Raw genomic sequence first — 20,720 nt, 5'->3', positions numbered from 1 at the left:
GACAAGGGAGTAATGATTACATACACCTCTATAATTGACAGCAACTTCTAGTTAAATGTATGGAAAGAACATAATAATTGTCTTTGTTTTTTTTTAATTTAACATTTATTTATTTTTGACAGAGAGAGACAGAGCATGAATGGGGGAGGAACAGAGAGAGAGGGAGACACAGAATCCAAAGCGGCTCCAAGCTGTGAGCTGTCAGCACAGAGCTTACCCCAATAATGTCTTTGTTCTAAGGAAAGAATATTTCTTAACTTCTGATTGGTAGTTTTCTCTAGTTTTTAAATGCTTGTAGAGCAAAAGCTTCCTTACTGCAAATGTAAAAAGCCTTCCAAATCAGGACATTCCTTCTTTTAGCTTGTAAATACTCTTTCACGTTACAACTTAGATTCATTTGGGGAAAAAAAAGTCACTAATGTCATCATCTTAGATAATAGAAAACCCAAAGTAGGAGATATAAAATAAGAAAGACATCCTTATGACCATGGCATTCTTTTCATGCTAGTAAACAAATGATTTAGATAGGCACTAACTGGTATAGTTTCTTTTTAATGGATTGAGTGCAAGCAATTTTTCATCCAACAACTGTCTCCTTCCATAACTGGGAAAAGTTTCCAGGTCAAACCTCTACAAGTTTAGTCTACTCATAAGATATAAACAAGTAATAAATAAAGTTAGAAACTAAAGATTCTCACAAATATTAATTCTTAAGTTTTTATCCTATCTTCGGTCTGATATATAATTTTTTTCAAAGATTTGATAAAACAAAAAAATGGTCAAGTATCTCCTACCAAAGTCCCTGCCGACATTAAAAAATGTGTTTTTTTTTTTTTACCAGAATAATATAGAAAGGTACAAAATGAACAAGCAAAAAGCCTCATTCTTATCAGCTTATGCTCCCTGAATCACTGCCCTAAAACACACATTAGAGTTGGTTCTGGTGATTTATTCCAGGAAAAAAAAAATTAAGGGTTTTAAGACCATGTGTTAAAGATGAGACAGGTTCTCTGCCTTTTCTGTAGCTGAGACCAGAGAAATACTGGCAAATACTACCCCTGAGAGAGGCAACTAAAGAGTCACAGATTTGCAAGGAACCTTAAATATGATATAGTCTCTCAGTTTAAACAAGAAATTGGATATCACAGTGGTTAAATGCCCTGGGTGATAGCAAGTCAGGGCTGGGACTAAAATCTAAGTCTCTGTTTCTCAGACCAGTATATCCCTCCCTGCCCAGCAATAAACATGTTATCAATACAAACTGTCAAAAAGTAAGGGGAGGGGGAGACATTAAAAAGGTTTACTTTGTATAAGTATGTGAAGCATAACAGAATATTGGTATCATTTATTACTCAGTATTGTCCTTAGAAAATGTCTTGTACCAGCTCCTTTTATTATTATCAGAAGTCAGAAAACCCTCACACAATGAACAATGAAAATACAAGAAGTTAGGGTCTTACTTTGCCAACCATTGCAGATACGGTAAGTTCCTGTTACGTGGTTTAGAATCATCCTTGAGTAAAGGCTATTTGCTAGCTTCATGACCTACTCTCATGTCCCTTATTTATGCACTTTGTAACTTCTAATATTCAACTGCTGAGCACAAGTCTGGGTACATGACTGACCAGGTATACCCTGAGTCTGAGGCAAAAAACTAAGAAGAGCAAAGCTTACCATTAGACAAACAGATGTCATGAGACAAACAGATGCTGAAAACGGTTCTGTGGAATAAATAATTCCTGAGAGATGTACGTGAAATGCTTGCACTGTTAGAAGCCAGACAGAATGGGGTATATAAAGTACTGTAACTTAAAGCTGCTTGCATCTGACAAAAAAACAAACAAGCCTGACATAGGAGGGTAGAGTTAGAGGGAACACGATGATTTGCTCAGGAAAACAATAATCTTTTTTAAAATGTACATTTTAATGTTTTTTAATAAATTATAATTTTCCGTCTAACTTTTTCTATCTACGATCACCTTCACCTTCATAGAGTTGTAAACAATATTAAAATCCTAAAACAATCTGGGGCGCCTGGGTGGCGCAGTCGGTTAAGCGTCCGACTTCAGCCAGGTCATGATCTCGCGGTCTGTGAGTTCGAGCCCCGCGTCAGGCTCTGGGCTGATGGCTCGGAGCCTGGAGCCTGTTTCCGATTCTGTGTCTCCCTCTCTCTCTGCCCCTCCCCTGTTCATGCTCTGTCTTTCTCTGTCCCAAAAATAAATAAAAAACGTTGAAAAAAAATTAAAAAAAAAAAAATCCTAAAACAATCTTAAAATGTTAAATTCTCAGACAGTATGGCACAGTGGCTAAGTGTATGAGCTCTGACATAGGTGATTACCTGGGTTTTCCCAGGTGGCCACCAACTAACTACGAAAACTTGGGCAAGTTGTTCAACTTTATGTCTCAGTTCCCCTAATCTGTAAAATAAGAATAATAATAGTACCAACTTTATATGATTTATGTAAAGATTAAATTAGAGGCATAGACTTTTGAATAGTGACTGGAACTTTGTAAACACTCAGTAAATCTTAAATATAATAATTTTTATGATTTTTAATATATAGAGACATACTTTTAAGTCATGTTTTAACCATTATTTAAAAGATTTTAATTACTCAGTAATTTTAGTTGTATACTTTGTTGGGTTTTGTGTTAACTACAGTATAAGGTATCCTTTCTTTTCAACTAATTGATGCCCAAAGATTAAAAAAAAGACAAAGAACTAGAATATTTTTGCTCACAGAGTGTGACATGCTATCTTTTCTTCACAATACTTTTTTTTTTTAATGAAATACATTGGAATGAAAGATTTTTGGAAAAATTAAAATAGTATTTAAGGTGTTTTATATTTTCTGTTTTTTTTTTTTTAAATTTTTTTTTTTCAACGTTTATTTTTTTATTTTTGGGACAGAGAGAGACAGAGCATGAACGGGGGAGGGACAGAGAGAGGGAGACACAGAATCGGAAACAGGCTCCAGGCTCCGAGCCATCAGCCCAGAGCCCGACGCGGGGCTCGAACTCACGGACCGTGAGATCGTGACCTGGCTGAAGTCGGACGCTTAACCGACTGCGCCACCCAGGCGCCCCTATATTTTCTGTTTTAAACATCCCATGTTTACTTGCAATACTGTCTATGATAGATCAACCAAGATCTTTAGGGCTCTCAGAAATTTGGCTTGGCCTGGGATGGGGGGAGGGGGCAGGAGGATGAGGTCCAATACTCTGTGGAATGTGAGCTGAAAACTTCAAGGATTAGCTGTACCGTAAAAACTGAAGAGAAAACAATGCCAGCCTGGTAGGCTTATATCTTACTTCTTATATTCCACTAATACCAACAACTGTCAAGACACCTGCCATGCTGTGCACTTTGTGAATCATAAAGAACAAAGCAAAAGTTCAAACCTACTGAAGGTCCTGGCTTTCCTCTCATCCCTGGTGGTCCTGGAACACCAACAGCACCCTAAAAGAAGAGAATATTAGAGGAAAGATAGAAACTCTTACACCAAAAAAGGCAGATGTGCCTCTATTTACGAATTACTTAAAAAATTCATGGAATTAATCCAAGAAAACTGAGAAACAAGACATGTAAAACCATATTGATACCATATCCTAATAAACTACATGGTTAAAATAATGATTATTCCTTTCTTTTCAAAGAATTTTTACTTTTTCACAGACTTTTTTTTGTACTTCTATAAACTTAATGGTAAAAAAAAGTTACCTTGTCTCCAGGATACCCTGGTTCTCCTGGTTCTCCTGCAATGCCTTGCTCACCCTAGAGGGCACAATTTTATACAAAGACATTTAAGCAACACAAACATGGCAATATTATACGAAAGTACAAATGTTTATGGAAGAACAGCTTCTTTATTTTTCCTACTTCTGAGAAAAATTGTATAACTGACAGTACAGATTGGATCCCATATATAAAAACAAAATATTTTATAAGTTGTGTTGACTGAAAAAAAAAAATAAATGTGATAAGAAATTAACTCTATGATAATGTAAATATTTAAATCACCTTATCACCTTTGATTCCAGGTAGGCCCTTATTCCCGGAAAGACCCTGAAAAAAAGAGGAGATGTTTTGTGACATTGTAGAGAAATTAAAGGGAGATATCCATTATGTAGATACAGACATACCACAGGGCCAGGAATTCCAGAAGGTCCAAATGGTCCGATAGGGCCAACACTGCCCTGAAATGCAGTAAGACAGAAAGGCATCATTAAGCATACACTAGGATTAGAAAGAGAATAATGTAAACTTGATTAATTAACCCAGAACAGTTCGTCTCACTAAGTTCCTACATGTGCCTTGTTCTTCCACAATTTCTTTTTCTCTCCACATGTATAAATCATACCAATCTTTGAAACCTCAGTGAGGTTATCCTACTCCCGGAAGCCTATTCATACTGGTCAAGGCCACAAGGATCCTCCCTTTCTTTTAGCCCCTAAAATGCTTAACTGTCCATAACATTCATCTTGAAATATTTCTCCAACTAGTTAAAATCTTGAAGATAAGGGAAATATTTTAGTGCCATGTTCTCAGGATGTATTTGATAAATACTTCATTTGATCATCTTATATTTTTATTTCACCCATTTATTCAGGAAATACTTTTTGTGCAGTTACTATGTTCCAGGCATTCTAATGATTTTATTCCATGATCTGAAATTTGCAGAATGATAAAATACCATAATCTCAGGGATAAGCTGAGTACTGAATGAGACTACTCTTCTGGGCTTCTCTCATTCATTCATCATTTAATATTTGTTGGGCATAACATGTACACAGACACTGTAGAAGTGTTGAGGAAACAGATGAAAGGGACATGGTCAGCAATGCCAAGGTTCTCAGTTTAGTGCTCCAATGCAAAATCTCTCAAAAACATAACTACCACTATCATCTCCTGTAGGTAAGAGCCTTAGAAAAACTCCTCAAATACTTCATCTTAGAAGACAAAGGACAGTAGCCACAATAAGGGTATTTGAAAGTAAAATTTGAAAAAATGGCTTGGGGATCACTTACAAGTTTTGTGTCAATGACACCTTCATTTTCCTTCTTTCTCTTACTACCTCCCTGTGCCCGGCTTCAAAGAACAAGTTGCTTTAAACCTCCCTTTTATGGTTCCCAAATGCTAAGAAACTCTTAAAGGTATATGTATCACAGTGCCAAAAAATGTTGCTCCTTTTAGTTATAATTCAAATTTCTCAGGAAAGCATCCCAGACCCTTGCTACCAGGTTTCCACCAACTCTCCTAGTTTTCTCTATTTCCATTTGTCCTTACTCCTCCTTTACGTCTCCCTCCTCCAAATCCTACATTCTAACCACAATGGACTGTTTTCCATTGTCTGAACATGCTCTCTGCTCTCTCTTTTCACATGCTCCAAGCCTTTGAAGATACAGTGACCAATACTGAAATGGCCTTATACTGCACTTCACTAGTGAACTAGCAATATACTGCACTATATACTTCCCCCCCCCCCCGCCCGTCTTTCTAGTCTGAGCATTCTATGGAAGCAGAAGCACGTTTTATTGATTTTTTTATTTTCCAGTTCCAACATATAACTGACACACAACAGATGTGAAATAAAGTGTGGGATGAATACTGAAGGACCTGTCAGAATAGCCAGAATAAAAAAGAAATAACAAGTGCTGGAGGGGATGTAGAGAAAAAGGAACGCTTGTGCACAGTGGCAGAAATGCAAATGGGTACAGCCACCGTGGAAAAGAGTATGGAGGTTCCTCAAAAAATTGAAAGTAGAATTACCGTATGATCCAGAATTCTACTACTGGTATTTATCCAAAGAAAAGGAAAACACTAATTCAAAAAGATATATGCACCCTATGATTATTGCAGCATTACTTACAAGAGCCAAAATATGGAAGCAACCCAAGTGTCCATCCATAGATGGACATAGATGTCCACATAGTATATATATTAAATGTATAATATATATATTATATATTATACACATAAAAATACATATTATATGTATAATATATATAATATATATATGTAATGGAATATTACTCAGCCACTAAAAAGACTGAGATCTTGCTACTTGTAACACCCATGGATGGACCTTTTACCCTAGGGTAAAATCCTAAGTAAAATAAAGAAAGTCAAATGCCATATGATTTCACTCATACATGGGATTTAAAAAACAAAACAAATGAACACAGAAAAAAAAAGAGACAAACAAAAAACAGACTCATAAATATAGATAACAAACTGGTGGTTGCTAGAGGGGAGGTGGGTGGGGGGATGGCTGAAATAGATAAAAGGGATTAAGAGTACATTTATGATGAGCACTGAATAATGTATAGAATTGCTGAATCATTATATTGTATGCTTGAAACTAATATAACACTCTATGTCAATTATACTTGAGTAAAAAAAAAAAAAACTAAAACAGTGATTCTAGAGCTCTATCTCCCAACATCAAAGAGCATTTCTAATAGTCTACATTTATAGAATACAAATTTCAGAATGGAAAATATGACATCTTTACTTCTAAGTGACTCCGAAAGTCTGTGAAATATAACTAAGATAAATTATTTCCAACATGTTTAATCCTGAAATATATGAGACTGTGAGAAGTAAGGAGTAATACTTTCCAACTTAATAAACAGATATGCAATATTAATACATCCCTGACAAATTCTGTCAGTAGGAACAATTGTTCTTATAATTACAGTGGCTAGTTTATGCAAAGTTCATAGCTTTAAAAATTATGAGAGTTTCAAAAAATACAATAAACATTTCTGTTTGGAAATTATGCAGCAATAATCTATGCAGGAATGGAAAAATATAAGCAAATAAACAAATACTTCTTTTTCATCCTGCCGTTTTTTTCTATAGGCAATAATATTATTAACTTTGTTTCAGTAAATATATCACTGTGTGGAGTCTAGCATCTTCAGATGAATGTACTTTGTATGCATAATCTACTATTTTACTTTTTAGTGACTCTAAAAGAGAAATCACAAAATAGTAAGTGTTGAAAAATTTCAAAGTACATACATGTTATAAAAGATTTAGCAAAACAGAGAATTAAAAAGTAAAATGGTATGGATGTAGAAACCTCCAAGAGACATCAAACATTTTGTGGTATGTTACAAGTTGTGTGGAAAATCCTATTCCTGAAAAACGATGGCTTTCTGAAAGCAACCCATGACACTAAGAGCAGTTTTCAGTTCCACAAGGAAAATCTGAAGGCCTTCAGCACCCTCTCCCTACCATACTCCTTTTCCATGAGAAGACGGAGCAGACAGGAGAAATACTTCCACGTATGGCAACTTAGCTGTCTGACATACAGCACCAAAGGGAGAAGAGCCTCCCACAGAGCCAGAAATAATAAAGAACTTTCAAGTCAAAGTGAGTCAAAGAAAAAGAGCTTAAGGATAGGCTCTTCAAATAAAACCAGCAGCCTCTAGCCAATTAGAGCTCATATGAGTGAGCACAGTGTAGGGAAGACTGTGCAACCACACCCACCCACACTCACAGGTTAAGAAAGCAAATGACAATGACAACCAGTTGCATGGAAAAAATCACTTAGAGAAAGCTATATTATCTCTTGTCGGAAACTATACTTCCTGTATGAAAACAAGCAGATGTAGGCTTGCAGATAAACTGGGTGAGCAAACTGTTTATTCTGAAACATAAAGGTTCTGTATCATCTTTCCCAATTATCTCCAAAACCTCAGCTCCTTCCATTCCGCTCCTATCCCCCCATACTTCTTAGGCTGCAATCCTCCAACTCCTCATTGCATCTCCCAAACATTGCATTTTTTCCACTTCTTTTGTGCATTTAAGGATTCTTCTGCCTAAAGAGCCCTTTCCCTGTTTCTACTCCATTCCACTCATGCACAAATTTCAAGATACGGTTAAAACACATCTCTTTTGTGAAGACTCCTCTCTCAAGATAACATAAATTGCTCCTTTCTCACTGGTTTTTAGTCCATGATGGCAGTGATCACATTATATGACATTGCTTATTTTTCCTTCTATTCCACTATATTATAATGTTGCTAAAAATGGAAATCTTGTTTGTAGTTTTAGGCCTAGCAAAAATCTAGTTCAGCATTTGATACATAGTAGATGCTCACATTATGTGGATTAAAAAATTTAATAAATTTAAAATGGAGGTAGAAATACCTGCTTTATCTACTTTACATCTCATGGAAGAACAAATGAGATATGTGTGTGAAAAGTATAAAGTACTATCCACATCAATGTAGAGATGAGGATTACAAAGATGACTGTTAGTATCATCAGCCATTTTCTCTTCTCCAGGATCTCTTCCCATCTACCAAAGGGTAAATTAAGAAAGAGAAAGGACAAAACAAAAACAAAAACAAAAAAACACAGTCATTTTTACTAAGCACTATTATGTGTTAGAACTGTGCTAAGTCCTGGAACTGAAAAATGAGTAAGAGTTCAGTGTTAGATGCAAAAGGAGAGGAAAGTGTTTCCGGCAGACAAGTGCAAAGGCCATATCATAGGAAGGCTGCATGGCATCTGAGAATAAACAATTTTGCCAGTGTACAAAGTATGTTCTCAGGGTGCAGATGAGAACGAAGATAGTCTGGACATGCTAAGAATTTTGGTCTTAAACTTCAGCAAAATAGCAGAAGCATGTGAGCTAACCAACTGATAGGTTAAAGGAAGAATGCAGAAAGAGTATCTTTGGAATCCAACTCCCTTCCCCAGCTTCCTTTCTCTCCCCATTGGGAAGGCCACTGACTACCACCTAGGGGTTTGATCCTATTCTAAGTTCTGAGGAATAAAAATTAGTCCTTTGTATTTTACCTTCACATAGAGCTTCTCATGAAGCCTAAAGAAAACTCTTAAGATAAATGGCATTCATTTTAAGGTGATATAAGTTTTAAGGAGGCGGTGTAGCACACGGGTAGGATTTTGGACTCTGGATTTGGATCACCTGGCTTCAAATCTAGGCCTAACACTCAGAACCTGAGTAGTCTTGGCTTATTCTGAGAGTTAAATGACCTAACATTAAGACTAGCACATGGAAAATACTAAATAAAAGTGAGATATTATTGCTGATTTTATTATTATACTAATAGTATCATGTAAAAGAAAAGTTTAAATGTTATAGACTTAACTCAGGTTCTCTGACTCTTAATTCTCTACTGTTTCCAGCCCCAAATGGTGAGTTAAAACTTATTATGCTGATTTTTTCTATAGTTCCAATAACTGAATTCCTGATTTATTCCTTTGGTCAAGTTGTCACCTTCTGCCTTTGGGTAGTTAGGTTGGTCAGGGGTGGGGTGTGTGTGGGAATTTAAATGTAGAGTCAGAAGACCTGTGTTCAAGTTCAAGCTAAAAATAATTGTGGCTGTAATTTATGGCATAAAACTCTGGAGTCTTAATTACCTACTTCACGTGTTAAAGCAAGCTCTAAGTTGATTTTTAGGGAAAATCTTACCTCTGTTCATGGTTATTTCCTATTTTTATATGGATATATTTCCTATTTTTATATGGATACATAGTTTACTTTTAAGATTCTATTTTCATTAGGCTACTTACAGTTCATAAAAGTGTGTCAAACATGCCTTTAGCTCAGCTGGCTGTTAAGCTACATGGTTCTAAATTTATATAAAATATCTGCAATTTATATCGCTGTCATGAACCATAAGCTTGACTGACAGAAATATATTTATGAAGACACAGCAGAAATAGCAGTCTAATAGCAGTCTGTTTGCTTCAGTGAATAAACTTTATCAGGTAACTATCTGGAGTACATTGCTTTGGCCTTCATAGAATTGCTTTTACTAAACTGTACTTTGCCTACATCAGAAACTCCAGTGAAACTCAGAGTTAAATTCACTGAATTAAACTGATTACATGGACAAATAATATAGTCACTTATATTATTAGTATAATAAATAAATTGGGCATTAATATGTTTAGCAGCATTAATAAAGTACAACTACTACCTTTTGTTCAGGACGTTTCCTAACCATTTATTCAATTTTATTCCAGAAATAAAGTCTATAGTTACCATGTGCTGTGATGTGGTGTGCTATGGTATTTAGACCCATCTCTATCTATCCAGACCAGATGGTATGAAAGACTATTTCAAAGGAGAGAAGTGGCTGTTCTATGTCATGCATTTGAAGAAACTGAGTCTTAAGTTACCTATTAATGTACATGTGTACACATAAATCTGTAGAAATTTGTTATTGTAGGTTATGATAATGTTTAATTTTTTGATTCATACTACTGGTCTAATTTGCACATCAGGTGGGAAAACACATTTGCGCAAGTCTCATATCCAGCAATGACACCAAAGCATCTCATTTTTCTAAAGATTTTAAAATGCATCTAACAAATATAAACACAATATTTTATAAGAATGATAATAGTTGATACTCACTCTAAGCCCAGGAAATCCTGGAGGGCCAATGCTACCTACAAGTCCCTATGTAAAAGAAATGTGCAAAGTTGGTTAAATATGATTCCAGACTATGAAGAGTGTTTTCTAAAGACAAAAACTTTTAGGAAAAAAAATAAAATTTTACCCTCTTCTACAGCTAACTTCTGATTCTTCCCTACTCTTCTGTATCCTTCTAAGAAGTGCAAATCTCTGGTGGACGTTTATGTTCTTCAAAAATGCCCTTGGCTCCATGCTTTTGGATGCCAGGACTATGACCTAGCCTAGGATATAGATTGTTTGATGTCTTTTATGTCGCTAATAAAGGAAGTAAAACCCATAAATAGTCAGCATTATAGACATAACCAGCCTGTATATTGTATAAAAGGATAGGTGGTCAGCATATAGAGTTAGAAGAACATTTTCAGATAGTTTAAAACACTCTCCACTCTTGAAGTACAATATTTAGATTCTCTACACTTCAGTTTTCTCATTTACAAAATAGGAAAATAACATTTGCTCTCACTGTTTTAAATCACAATGAAAACTGTCATAATGCATAAAAGGTTTTGAAAAATTTCTCACAAATATAAGAAGTTACCAATACCATTAATTATGCATATAACAAATGAGATTTTAAATCAATATTAATTTTTCCAGTTGATTTGTGATGGTCTTTTGGACTTGTCATTACAGTCCTTATGGTAATTCCTAACCCACTCCATGTCAGTGTTACATCATTTACAAAGTAATGATGATACAAAGTACAAGAACAGCACCTGCCTTTGTAAGTTGTTTTGAAATTAAGGCACAGTATAAAATATAAAGAATTATGAACGAATAAACAAAAAATCCTATGTTAAAGATATTAAAGCCTGAAAATGCTCTTCTTTTTTTTTTTTTTTTAAATTTTTTTTTCAATGTTTTTTATTTATTTTTGGGACAGAGAGAGACAGAGCATGAACGGGGGAGGGGCAGAGAGAGAGGGAGACACAGAATCGGAAACAGGCTCCAGGCTCCGAGCCATCAGCCCAGAGCCTGACGCGGGGCTCAAACTCACGGACCGCAAAATCGTGACCTGGCTGAAGTCGGACGCTTAACCGACTGCGCCACCCAGGCGCCCCCTGAAAATGCTCTTCAAGAAGCATTATATTTAAATAAAGAGTAGATTTCAAAAAGACACATTTTATATATGGTAGAAGTCCAACCCTAACAAACTTCATGTATACTGAATGGACTGACAAAAAAATTAAATAAGATGGCTTCACAGTAGTTATACAAGTACATAAATGGTATTAAAGAGAAAAGTAAATAATGCTTACTTTATTTTCTATTTTATTTATTTATTTATTTATTTATTTATTTATTTATTTATTTATTTAGAGACAGAGACAGTGTGAGTGGGAGAGGGGCAGAGAGAGAGAGAGAGAGAGAGAAAGAGATTGAATCCCAAGCAGGTTCTGTGCTGTCAGAGCAGAGCCTGACATGGGGCTTGAACTCACAAAACCGTGAGATCATGACCTAAGCTGAAATAGAGAGTCGAATGCTTAAATAACTGAGCCACCTAGGTGCCCCAATAATGCTTACTTTATTACTCTTGAAATGAAAAGTTCCCCAGAATCAAGGGCAAGAAAAAGATGGTAAACATTCTACTTAAAATATCATTCAGGTTTTTAGCAATTTCTTTGGAGATCAGTTCTACTCTTACCTGCCAAGCCTCACAACAACTAAAACTTTGACTAAATTAACTGAATAAGCTAATAAAGTCATAATTTAGAAAAGCAAATTAAAAAGAAATATTTTCTAACACTTTAAGTATAAATACCTAAATATAGGAACTATTCTCAATTTAGGCTAAACGGGCTTAGTGGTTGACTCTTATTCACCTTAAAATCTTATTAAAAGAGTATGTTCATGGAATAGATTGGGAGGTATTTGCTAGATGCTCTTTGAAAGCAAAAAAGTTTAGATTTTTCAACCTAGCATCAAAAAAACGACAGCCCATCACCATTCTTTGACAATATAATTAATTATAGAATGGTAACCCCCTAACCTGAAAATAATAGCTGAAAAATCCCAAAGGAGAAGATTTCTCTATAAATAGATACATAAAAGTCAGGTAGATCAATGACAGATTTGAGTCAAAAAGCAATCACTGAGAGCACAATTTTTACGTGAGGCTTGTTGGTACATTCATGTACACGAAAGACTTCTCCTCACCCCCAAAATATGTCTTATTTTCATATATTTCTTATATTTTACTTAAGCAGTTACATTTAACATGGCCACAATAATTAATTTTGATGATTATATCCCAAGACAGAATTTACTCAGAACATTTTTGTTTTATTTCCCACAATGAAAAATTACAAACTGTAATGTGCACAGAGGTATCAAAGCTTTCTGGCCAATGCTGCTTATGTGAATGTCATAGTGAGGATGGCAAATGTAGGTGCTGGGGCATCTGAGTGATGTCAGATTGCAAGGCTGGACCATCACAGTGTACTCACAGGACTGCCATCAGGGCCAGCAGGTCCTCTGTCTCCAAAGTCACCTGGAAAACCCTGGACCAGGGAAAAAAGAAGAAATGCCATTAAAGCCAACATAGATAAAGAATTCATTTTTGTTCTGTTTACTACTAAGGAATTTGCTAATAGGAAATATTTATTTCCTAACTTTTAAATTGTAGTGCAAAAAACTTACATTTGTTTTGCATAATACTTCACTGATTTTGTTAAGTATACTATTTCTATGATTTGCAAAAATTATTTTAGATGTCATGTAATATATACAGAAAACTAAATTTGAGAAAATATACATTTGTTCATTATTATATAAAGAATCACTGAATGAGAGGGAACATAAAGATTTCTTCCTGAAAAAAAATTAAAAAAATAAAAAAAAAATAAAAATAAAAACATCAAGAACTTCCATATTTAAAAAAAAAAAAAAAAAAAGATTTCTTCCTGACCAATCCATTAGTTCTCTCCACTATTTCATGCTGGTCCTACACGCACATCATAAAGAATAAAATGACTAATGTTATTTAAGTATGTACATAGCACATTTACCATGTGCTAAGGGCTTTAAACAGTTTAGTATACACACACTACTTCATTTTATCTTCATAACAGATCAAATTAATGAACATTAATATCCTCATTTTGCATTTGAGAAAACTGGAGCACAAAGAGCTTAAGTCACTTGTACTCGCTAGTGATGAGCAGGACTGAGATTTGAGTGGAGAAAGTCTGAACGCAGAGTCACGTTTTTTCTTCTATTCTATACTGAATACTTTAGCTCATCATTTCAAGATATGATAAACAGGTAAAAAAATACCATCTCAGTACTGTATTATTGGGGAAAGCCATTCTGCACATACATACTGCAACCATAAAATGAGGTGCCACTGAAAATCAAACTTCCTCAATGCCTGCTGAGGAAGGATTCTACGTTGTAAAACTATGAAGGATAGTAAAGTGACACACTTTCTTATTACATAGTCTTTTGTAAAATAACTCAATCGCTCAGTTACTTTTACTTTGATACTAAAATTTTTCTGTAAAGATTTGCCACTAGACTTATCAACTTTAAAGCTCTCTGTTTGAAGACTACTTTGCAAAATGATTTGTAGGATTTATTATAATCAACATTTTAATAACATTCATTTTTAAATTTGTTATAAGCCTAACAAAAATTGAAGTACATTATTAAAGTCTTATAATCTCTTTATTAGGCAAGCCACTTATTAAATATCTATTTAATAGATTGCCAAAATCACTGGTTCACTAGTACACACATGAATGCACAAAATTTAAAAGACAGTTTAGCAATGGAAAAAAAAGTATGATATTTCTAAAACATAATTAACTCATACTAGAAGCAGTTTTTCTTATTCTGTAATCAGAGGATAATGCAAAAACCATCTGCATAGTCAAACATAGTGTAGCCATAACCTCTTCAAAGTCAGTTGAAGTTCAGGCAGGCATTTTGCTTTCCTTGTCCTTGGAAGTCAGATTCTGCTGTCAACAAGCTCACATATCGGCAATACATCATACTATTCGGTATAAGCTAATAATGACATTTCAAAGTATTTATGATGTACAGGTAATGGAAAAAGTAGAGGAAAAATTCTGTAATGAATCTGAAACAGAAGAGATGATTGATTTTTTAGATAGATCATAAGTAGGTTTTTTCAGAAAGCTCAGTGAAATAATAAAGACTGGGGCACATTTTGCATGATTCCATGAATGTGAAGCATCCAGAACAGGCAAATCCACAGACATAGAAAACAGATTAGTGGTTGCCTAAGGCTGGTGGTGCAGGGAGAATTGGGCAGTGACTCCTAGCAAGTACAGGGTTTCTCTCTGGGTGAAGAAAAGATTCTAAAACTAGTCTGACAGCTACATTACTCTGTCAATATAACAACAAGCACTGAACTGTACATTTTAAAAAGGTGAATATTATGGCATGTGAATTAGATCTCAACAGTTTTTCACAAAAAATGAAGACACAATCAGTCTGAACAAGGAGCAGAGAGAAACCATCCTTGGGGACTCACTCAGGATTGCTCTCTGGGACTGATTGGCCCATCCTCATCCAGTAGGAGGAGCTGCTCTCCAGTTCAGCTTTCCATAAAACTAGTGATTTTTACGCCCCAGGAGGGGAAAGGGGGGAGATCAATTCTTCACTTGGAACAAAACCTGCACTAACATAATAAATAATAAATTACTTATTAATTTCAACTACCTATTCTCCTGGTAGTTCAACAAAATATATAATAAATATTAGGTGTTCAACTTGACTTTGCCCCTGAAACAATTTAATTAAACTGCGTAATATCTACTTTTAAAATTTTTATGTACCATTTCTCCTCTCACTTCACTACCCATTAAATGTATCACTTCATTCTTAATTCTCTAGTCTAGACAGAGATCATTTGTTTTATTATTTTTAGTCCTTTGTACATGTTGACCATTGTGTCATCAATTTCCGAAATAATTCCTATTAAATCTAGACACACTTTCCTGTTTAATGAAATACAGCACAGCTAATACCACACAAAAAAAAAACACCATAATTATATTTGGCTATGTACTGGACATTTTATTTTAAAAAACATCATGCCAATGTTTTATGTTGTTAAAAATGCCATTGTTTCCTTTTTATCAGTTGTATTTTGCATGGAATTTATCAATTACATGCATGATTTTTTTTTTTAATCCAGGAGAGGTTCTGTATTCCTTAAATTAGGAACCTAAAAGTTTGCAGGCACAAATCTTCATTGTCAAAAACCTATCTGAAAAGACTCATAGTGAAACATGGAACAATAGTGACAAAACACTTTGTCTTTGAACTTAAAATACAAAAGATAGTTTCTACAGTTTCTTTCTCCACTGGAAAGAATTTGTTATAAAATGCAATACTAGATTTTCTTTCATATTTACCTAGTGGAAAATTATAACCATTAATTTAAATCAAATTGTGCTTCCCTAGAAATATATTCACACTGCCAAAGGATTTAATAACCATTTTCCAGGATTATTGTCCATAGGGAAGCTTGAGTTTTTCCCTTTCTTGTCCCATTTGCCAATTTCATCAACGTAATAACTGTCTACTAATGGGCAAGCCAGAGTTGCACTGCTCCTTCTGTGTTGTGTATAATTCTCTTTTTTTTCCATTTTTTCCATTTTCATTGTTTTCATCAGTTATAAAATTTTATTTTATAAAGAATATGACATTCCAGGAAATTCATTTGATTTCTTCAAATTGTGAAAAATTTTCTTGCTTATTTCCAGTTTGGTCAATATAGTGGACAGACTTTAAAGTGACATCCAATGATTCCAATGCTTTATGTGATACCCACCCTCTGAGTGTGGGTCGGACTATGATTTGCTTACTCTAACCAATAGAGTGCAGCACCGCTGGTGGGATGTCACGGATGTGATTATGTTCTACTATATAAGACTCCATCTTAGCAGCCCGGAACTAAAAACTTCCCTTGTGAGCTTGATAGAGTAAGCAGCTGTGTTGGAGATGCCCACATGGCAGGGAATTGTGAGTGAACTCTAGGAACCGTGGACACTCCATAGGACCTGAGGGTGGCCTATACCCAAGAGCCGGCAAAAATCCAGGGCATTCAATTCCACATCTTTAAAGAAATGAAGTCTTCTCACAACCTGAATGAGGCTGGAAGTGAACTCTCCCCAAGACAAGTCTCCAGATGATCTTGCAGCCAGCTGACACTTTGATTACAGCCTTGAGACCCTGAGCAGAAGACTGGGTTAAGTAGTACCTGGACTCCCTACCCCAGAGAACTGTGAGGAAATAAATGGGTGCTGTTTTAAGCCACCAAGCTTGTGATATTTGTTATGCAGCAATAGAAAGCTAATAAAATTGGTAATTAAATCTTTAAATAGAGAATGTATAAAGTCCAATTTGCAAATTTTACTAAATGGTATCGTTCAATATAAGACTATTTGCATTGTTTCTAGATTTTAAAAACTTAAATAGATCACATCTCTGAAGACTTTCTATGGCTTTTTATTTTCTATTGCAAATTATAATTACTATCAATATTAGTTAAATTAAAATTTTATATTCACTTAACATTTTAAAAATTTAATCTAATTAAATATCTATATTTTAAAAACTTCATTCTAGCATTTCATATTCATCTACTTGCTAATGTAAAGAATTTTTATTATGTTTCATGAAATTTGTGTCTATAGTTATGAAATGCAAATTTAAGAGTAATATGAATTGCTTAATAATTTAAAATATTTCAGTCTCTAAGTGTAGCTGTTGCAAATACTGCACTAATGTTATTACCTCTGAAACCATAAATCATAACATAAAAAGAAAGAAGAAAACAGAAGTCTGCATTATCAGGAAACAGTACTTCATTATACAGGATTCTATTGCATTCATACTGAAAGGAGAATTAGCTAAGCTAATTAATTCATCTTTCTTTTTTAAAAAAATTTTTTTAATGTTTATTTATTTTTGAGAGAGACAGAGCACAAGCAGAGGAGGGGCACAGAGAGAGGGAGACATAGAATCCAAAGCAGGTTCCAGGCTCTGAGCTGTCAGCACAGAGCCCAACGTGGGGCTCAAACTCACAAACCATGCGATCATGACCTGAGCTGAAGTCGGACGCTTAACTGACTGAGCTACCCAGGCGCCCCTCATCTTTCCTTTTACCAAGGTGCTTCGATGGCCAGCTCAAATCCTCTCCACAATCTTGAGCATTTTCTGTCTCTAATTTTGGCAGTGGACCACCTACTAATTTCATGGCATTCACACATGAGATTATAGGCCACAGAAATGGAGAAGAATTTCTCTGAGGCCTGAAGACACTAAACAGCTTCAAAGATGGACCACCATGATTCTCACTTCCTGATATTAATGCCTTTGTGTAGTCCCCTCCCATTTGGAATCATGGCTGGCCCACATGGCCAACAGAATATAGATGTACAGTGTGACTTCTGAGGTTAGGTCATAAAAGGCACTACACATTCCACCTTGCTCTCATGGACCACTTTATTTTGGTGCAAGCCAACAACCATGTCCTGAGGGCACTCAAGTTGCCATGTGGAGAGGTACCTATGGAGAGGAAATGAGATCTTCCAGCAACTAGCACTATGTGGCTGGCCAGCAAGTAAGCCACCTTAAAAGCAGATCCCCCAGCCCCAGTCAAGCCTTCAGATGACAGTAGTCTTGCCCCAAATCTTAACTGTAACCTCATGGGAAACCCTAAGCTAGACCCACTCAAATAAAGCATTCCCAAATTCCCAGTCCACAGAAACTCTGAAAAATAATACATATTTATATATATATATATATATATATATATATATATATATATATATATAAAATTGTTATTTCAAACCACTAATTTGGAGTAACATGTTATATAGTAATAGATAATACATAGTAACAAGAGTGATGGTCTAGGATGATTGGTCATATTGCTCCAATGCTAACTGCTGGGTGCTGAGTGACAGAGCCACTCATGTGTTTTGTTTTGTTTTGTTTTTAATACATTTACTTTCTTTGTGATGTACAGGGTCCTCAAAAGTGCAGAGCCCAGATCAAGTTTCTCTCTTGCCTGGGTCTAACAATGGTATTGTTATCAAACATGGTAGTGATCAAACACTAAGAACTATTTTAGACTTAGTATGCTTGCATGTATGTGTGGTGTTAATATTTTAGAGTGTAGGTACTATACTTGATAGTATATCTAAATATCTTAAAACAGTGGGAAACTTACAGCTTACACAATCTAGTAAAATGATTATTTCCCTAGTTCTACAAAGAAATTGGAAAAATACTGCATACAAAATAATTAGGAAAATATGGGAACCAAAATAACCATAAAATACTAATGACTACATTTATGGAATTAAAAAAAAATATAAGCAATGCAAAATTTTTTTGTTAAAGGCCACAGTTAACTATGAACATACTTTGTTCTTTTCAGAAAACAATGGTTCAGAAACAACATATTCAATCTGAAGTAGAGATAAATAAGAAATATTATAAAGACATATACACTAAATAGACATTACCAACAAAAACAGAAATTCAACTTTTCCCAAGACTAAGCATTGAAAAGAGAAGATCAAACTAATTTGTCTAGGATTAGAAACAATAAAATAAAACCTGGTAGTTAATTCTACACAGTCTACACATGAATAATTATTACCATGAAATCATGATATTTTTAAATCGTTCAAAAATAAAGCACACTTACTATAGGAAAAGGCTAGAATGTTAAGTACTCTGTGAAGATATGTCTTTTCCCTTTTCTTTTCACCTTCCTTTTCATCACAGGTAGGACAATTTGATCCACATTTCAAGGGTTGACCATGTCTTGTTGGCTAAAACTAATTTTAAACTTTGGTAGGAATTTAAGGAGTTCTAGCCCAATTCTCAGAAACTGAACATCAAGTCAGACTTATGGTTATCCTAGTGATGATCTGGGCCTCAATTCTCATTCATGTTCGTACTTTGTTCTTTTGTTTTCCCCGTTTGTTTTTTTTTTTAATTTAAATTTTACTTAGTTAACATACAGTGCAATATCGGTTTCAGGAGTAGAATTCAGTGATCCATCACTTATATACAATACCCAGTGCTTATCACAAGTGTCCTCCTTAGCACCCATCACGTATCCAGTCCTTCTCCCACCCACCTCCCACTGTCAACTCTTGTTTTTTTCTCTATCATTAAGAGTCTCTTGTGGTTTTTTTCCCTCTCTTCTCTTCTCCCTCTGTCATCTGTTTTGTTGTTCTTTTTTTTAAAGTTTATTTATTTATTTTAAGGGGTGCCTGGGTGGCTCAGTCAGTTAAGCATCCAACTTTGGCTCAGGTCATGATCTCACAGTCAGTGGGTTTGAACCCCAGGTCAGGCTCTGTGGTGACAGCTCAGTGCCTAGAGTCTGCTTTGGATTCTGTGCCTCCTTCTCTCTCTCTGCCCCTCCCCTGCGCTCTCCCTCTCTCTCTCTCTCTCTCTCTCTCAAAAATAAAATTAAAAACATGAAAAAAATTTTTAAGTTTATTTATTTTTGAGACAGAGAGAGAGTGCACTCATGCCAGCATGAGTGGGGGAGGGGCAGAGAGAGAAGGAGAGAGAATTCCAAGCAGGCCCTTGCAGTCAGCGTGGTGCCCAATGCAGGGCTCAATGCCATGACCATGAGATCATGACCTGAGCCAAAATCAGTGGTCAGATACCTAACCAACAACTGGACCACCCAGGAGCCCCATCTGTTTTGTTGTTCTTAAAGATTGGTTATCATCTGTACTCCAGTTGGGGGAATTGCAATCTGCCTTATTCTTGTGTCCACAAAGCACTTTTGGTATACATTATGTTCTATCCCTTGTTCATAAGGACCCCACCTTATTCTTGCCATTTTCCAACACTAAGAACACAGTCCCTGAACCCAAGCCAACCCCTGTGGGCATATTTGCACTCACATTCCTGACTTTGATAACCTACAAGACTGAGTTTTCCCTTATGTTATCTGCACTGAAAATAACTGCCTGCCTGAATTTTCACCTGTTAGTGTTATATCTCTATGAAATCATGCTCTGCCTGGACGTCCCCCAAATTACCAGCTATAGTTCTTTGAGTGTCTCTCTTCTCTGTACCTATCCCAACCTGAATGGTGGGTTTAATTCAAAGTCCTGTCTCTTCCATACATCTTGTCAAGCTATAGTTAGCCAAATATAGTCACTATAGACTACAACCAGTAAGTAAAAATCAGAAAAAAACATTTTTCTTAAAAGAGACAGAATCACTTAAAAATTAATAACAATTTTT

The 20,720-nt window shown here is 35.3% G+C and overlaps 1 protein-coding gene across 3 annotated transcripts in view; it reads right to left on the bottom strand.

The window, feature by feature from the left end:
* COL24A1 (collagen type XXIV alpha 1 chain) overlaps positions 1 to 20,720 on the bottom strand; it is a 409,345-nt gene that overhangs the window by 289,512 nt on the left and 99,113 nt on the right. For 2 of the 3 annotated variants that reach the window (XM_078451730.2, XM_078451731.2), the window contains 6 exons: positions 12,911 to 12,964; positions 10,404 to 10,448; positions 4,144 to 4,197; positions 4,022 to 4,066; positions 3,722 to 3,775; positions 3,407 to 3,460 (listed from right to left, as the gene is read on the bottom strand). In XM_078451730.2, coding sequence (XP_078307856.1) covers positions 3,407 to 3,460; positions 3,722 to 3,775; positions 4,022 to 4,066; positions 4,144 to 4,197; positions 10,404 to 10,448; positions 12,911 to 12,964 — 306 coding nt within the window. Of the gene's footprint in view, positions 1 to 3,406; positions 3,461 to 3,721; positions 3,776 to 4,021; positions 4,067 to 4,143; positions 4,198 to 10,403; positions 10,449 to 12,910; positions 12,965 to 20,720 lie in introns of those variants that run through there. The other variant, XM_078451732.2, reaches the window with a different exon arrangement.

The sequence above is a fragment of the Panthera onca genome, chromosome C1 (genome assembly GCF_046562875.1).
Source record: "Panthera onca isolate mPanOnc1 chromosome C1, mPanOnc1 haplotype 2, whole genome shotgun sequence".
Lineage (NCBI taxonomy): Eukaryota > Metazoa > Chordata > Mammalia > Carnivora > Felidae > Panthera > Panthera onca.
The sequence above is the reverse complement of the archived record's forward strand: the minus strand, read 5'-3'. Positions and strand labels throughout refer to the sequence as shown.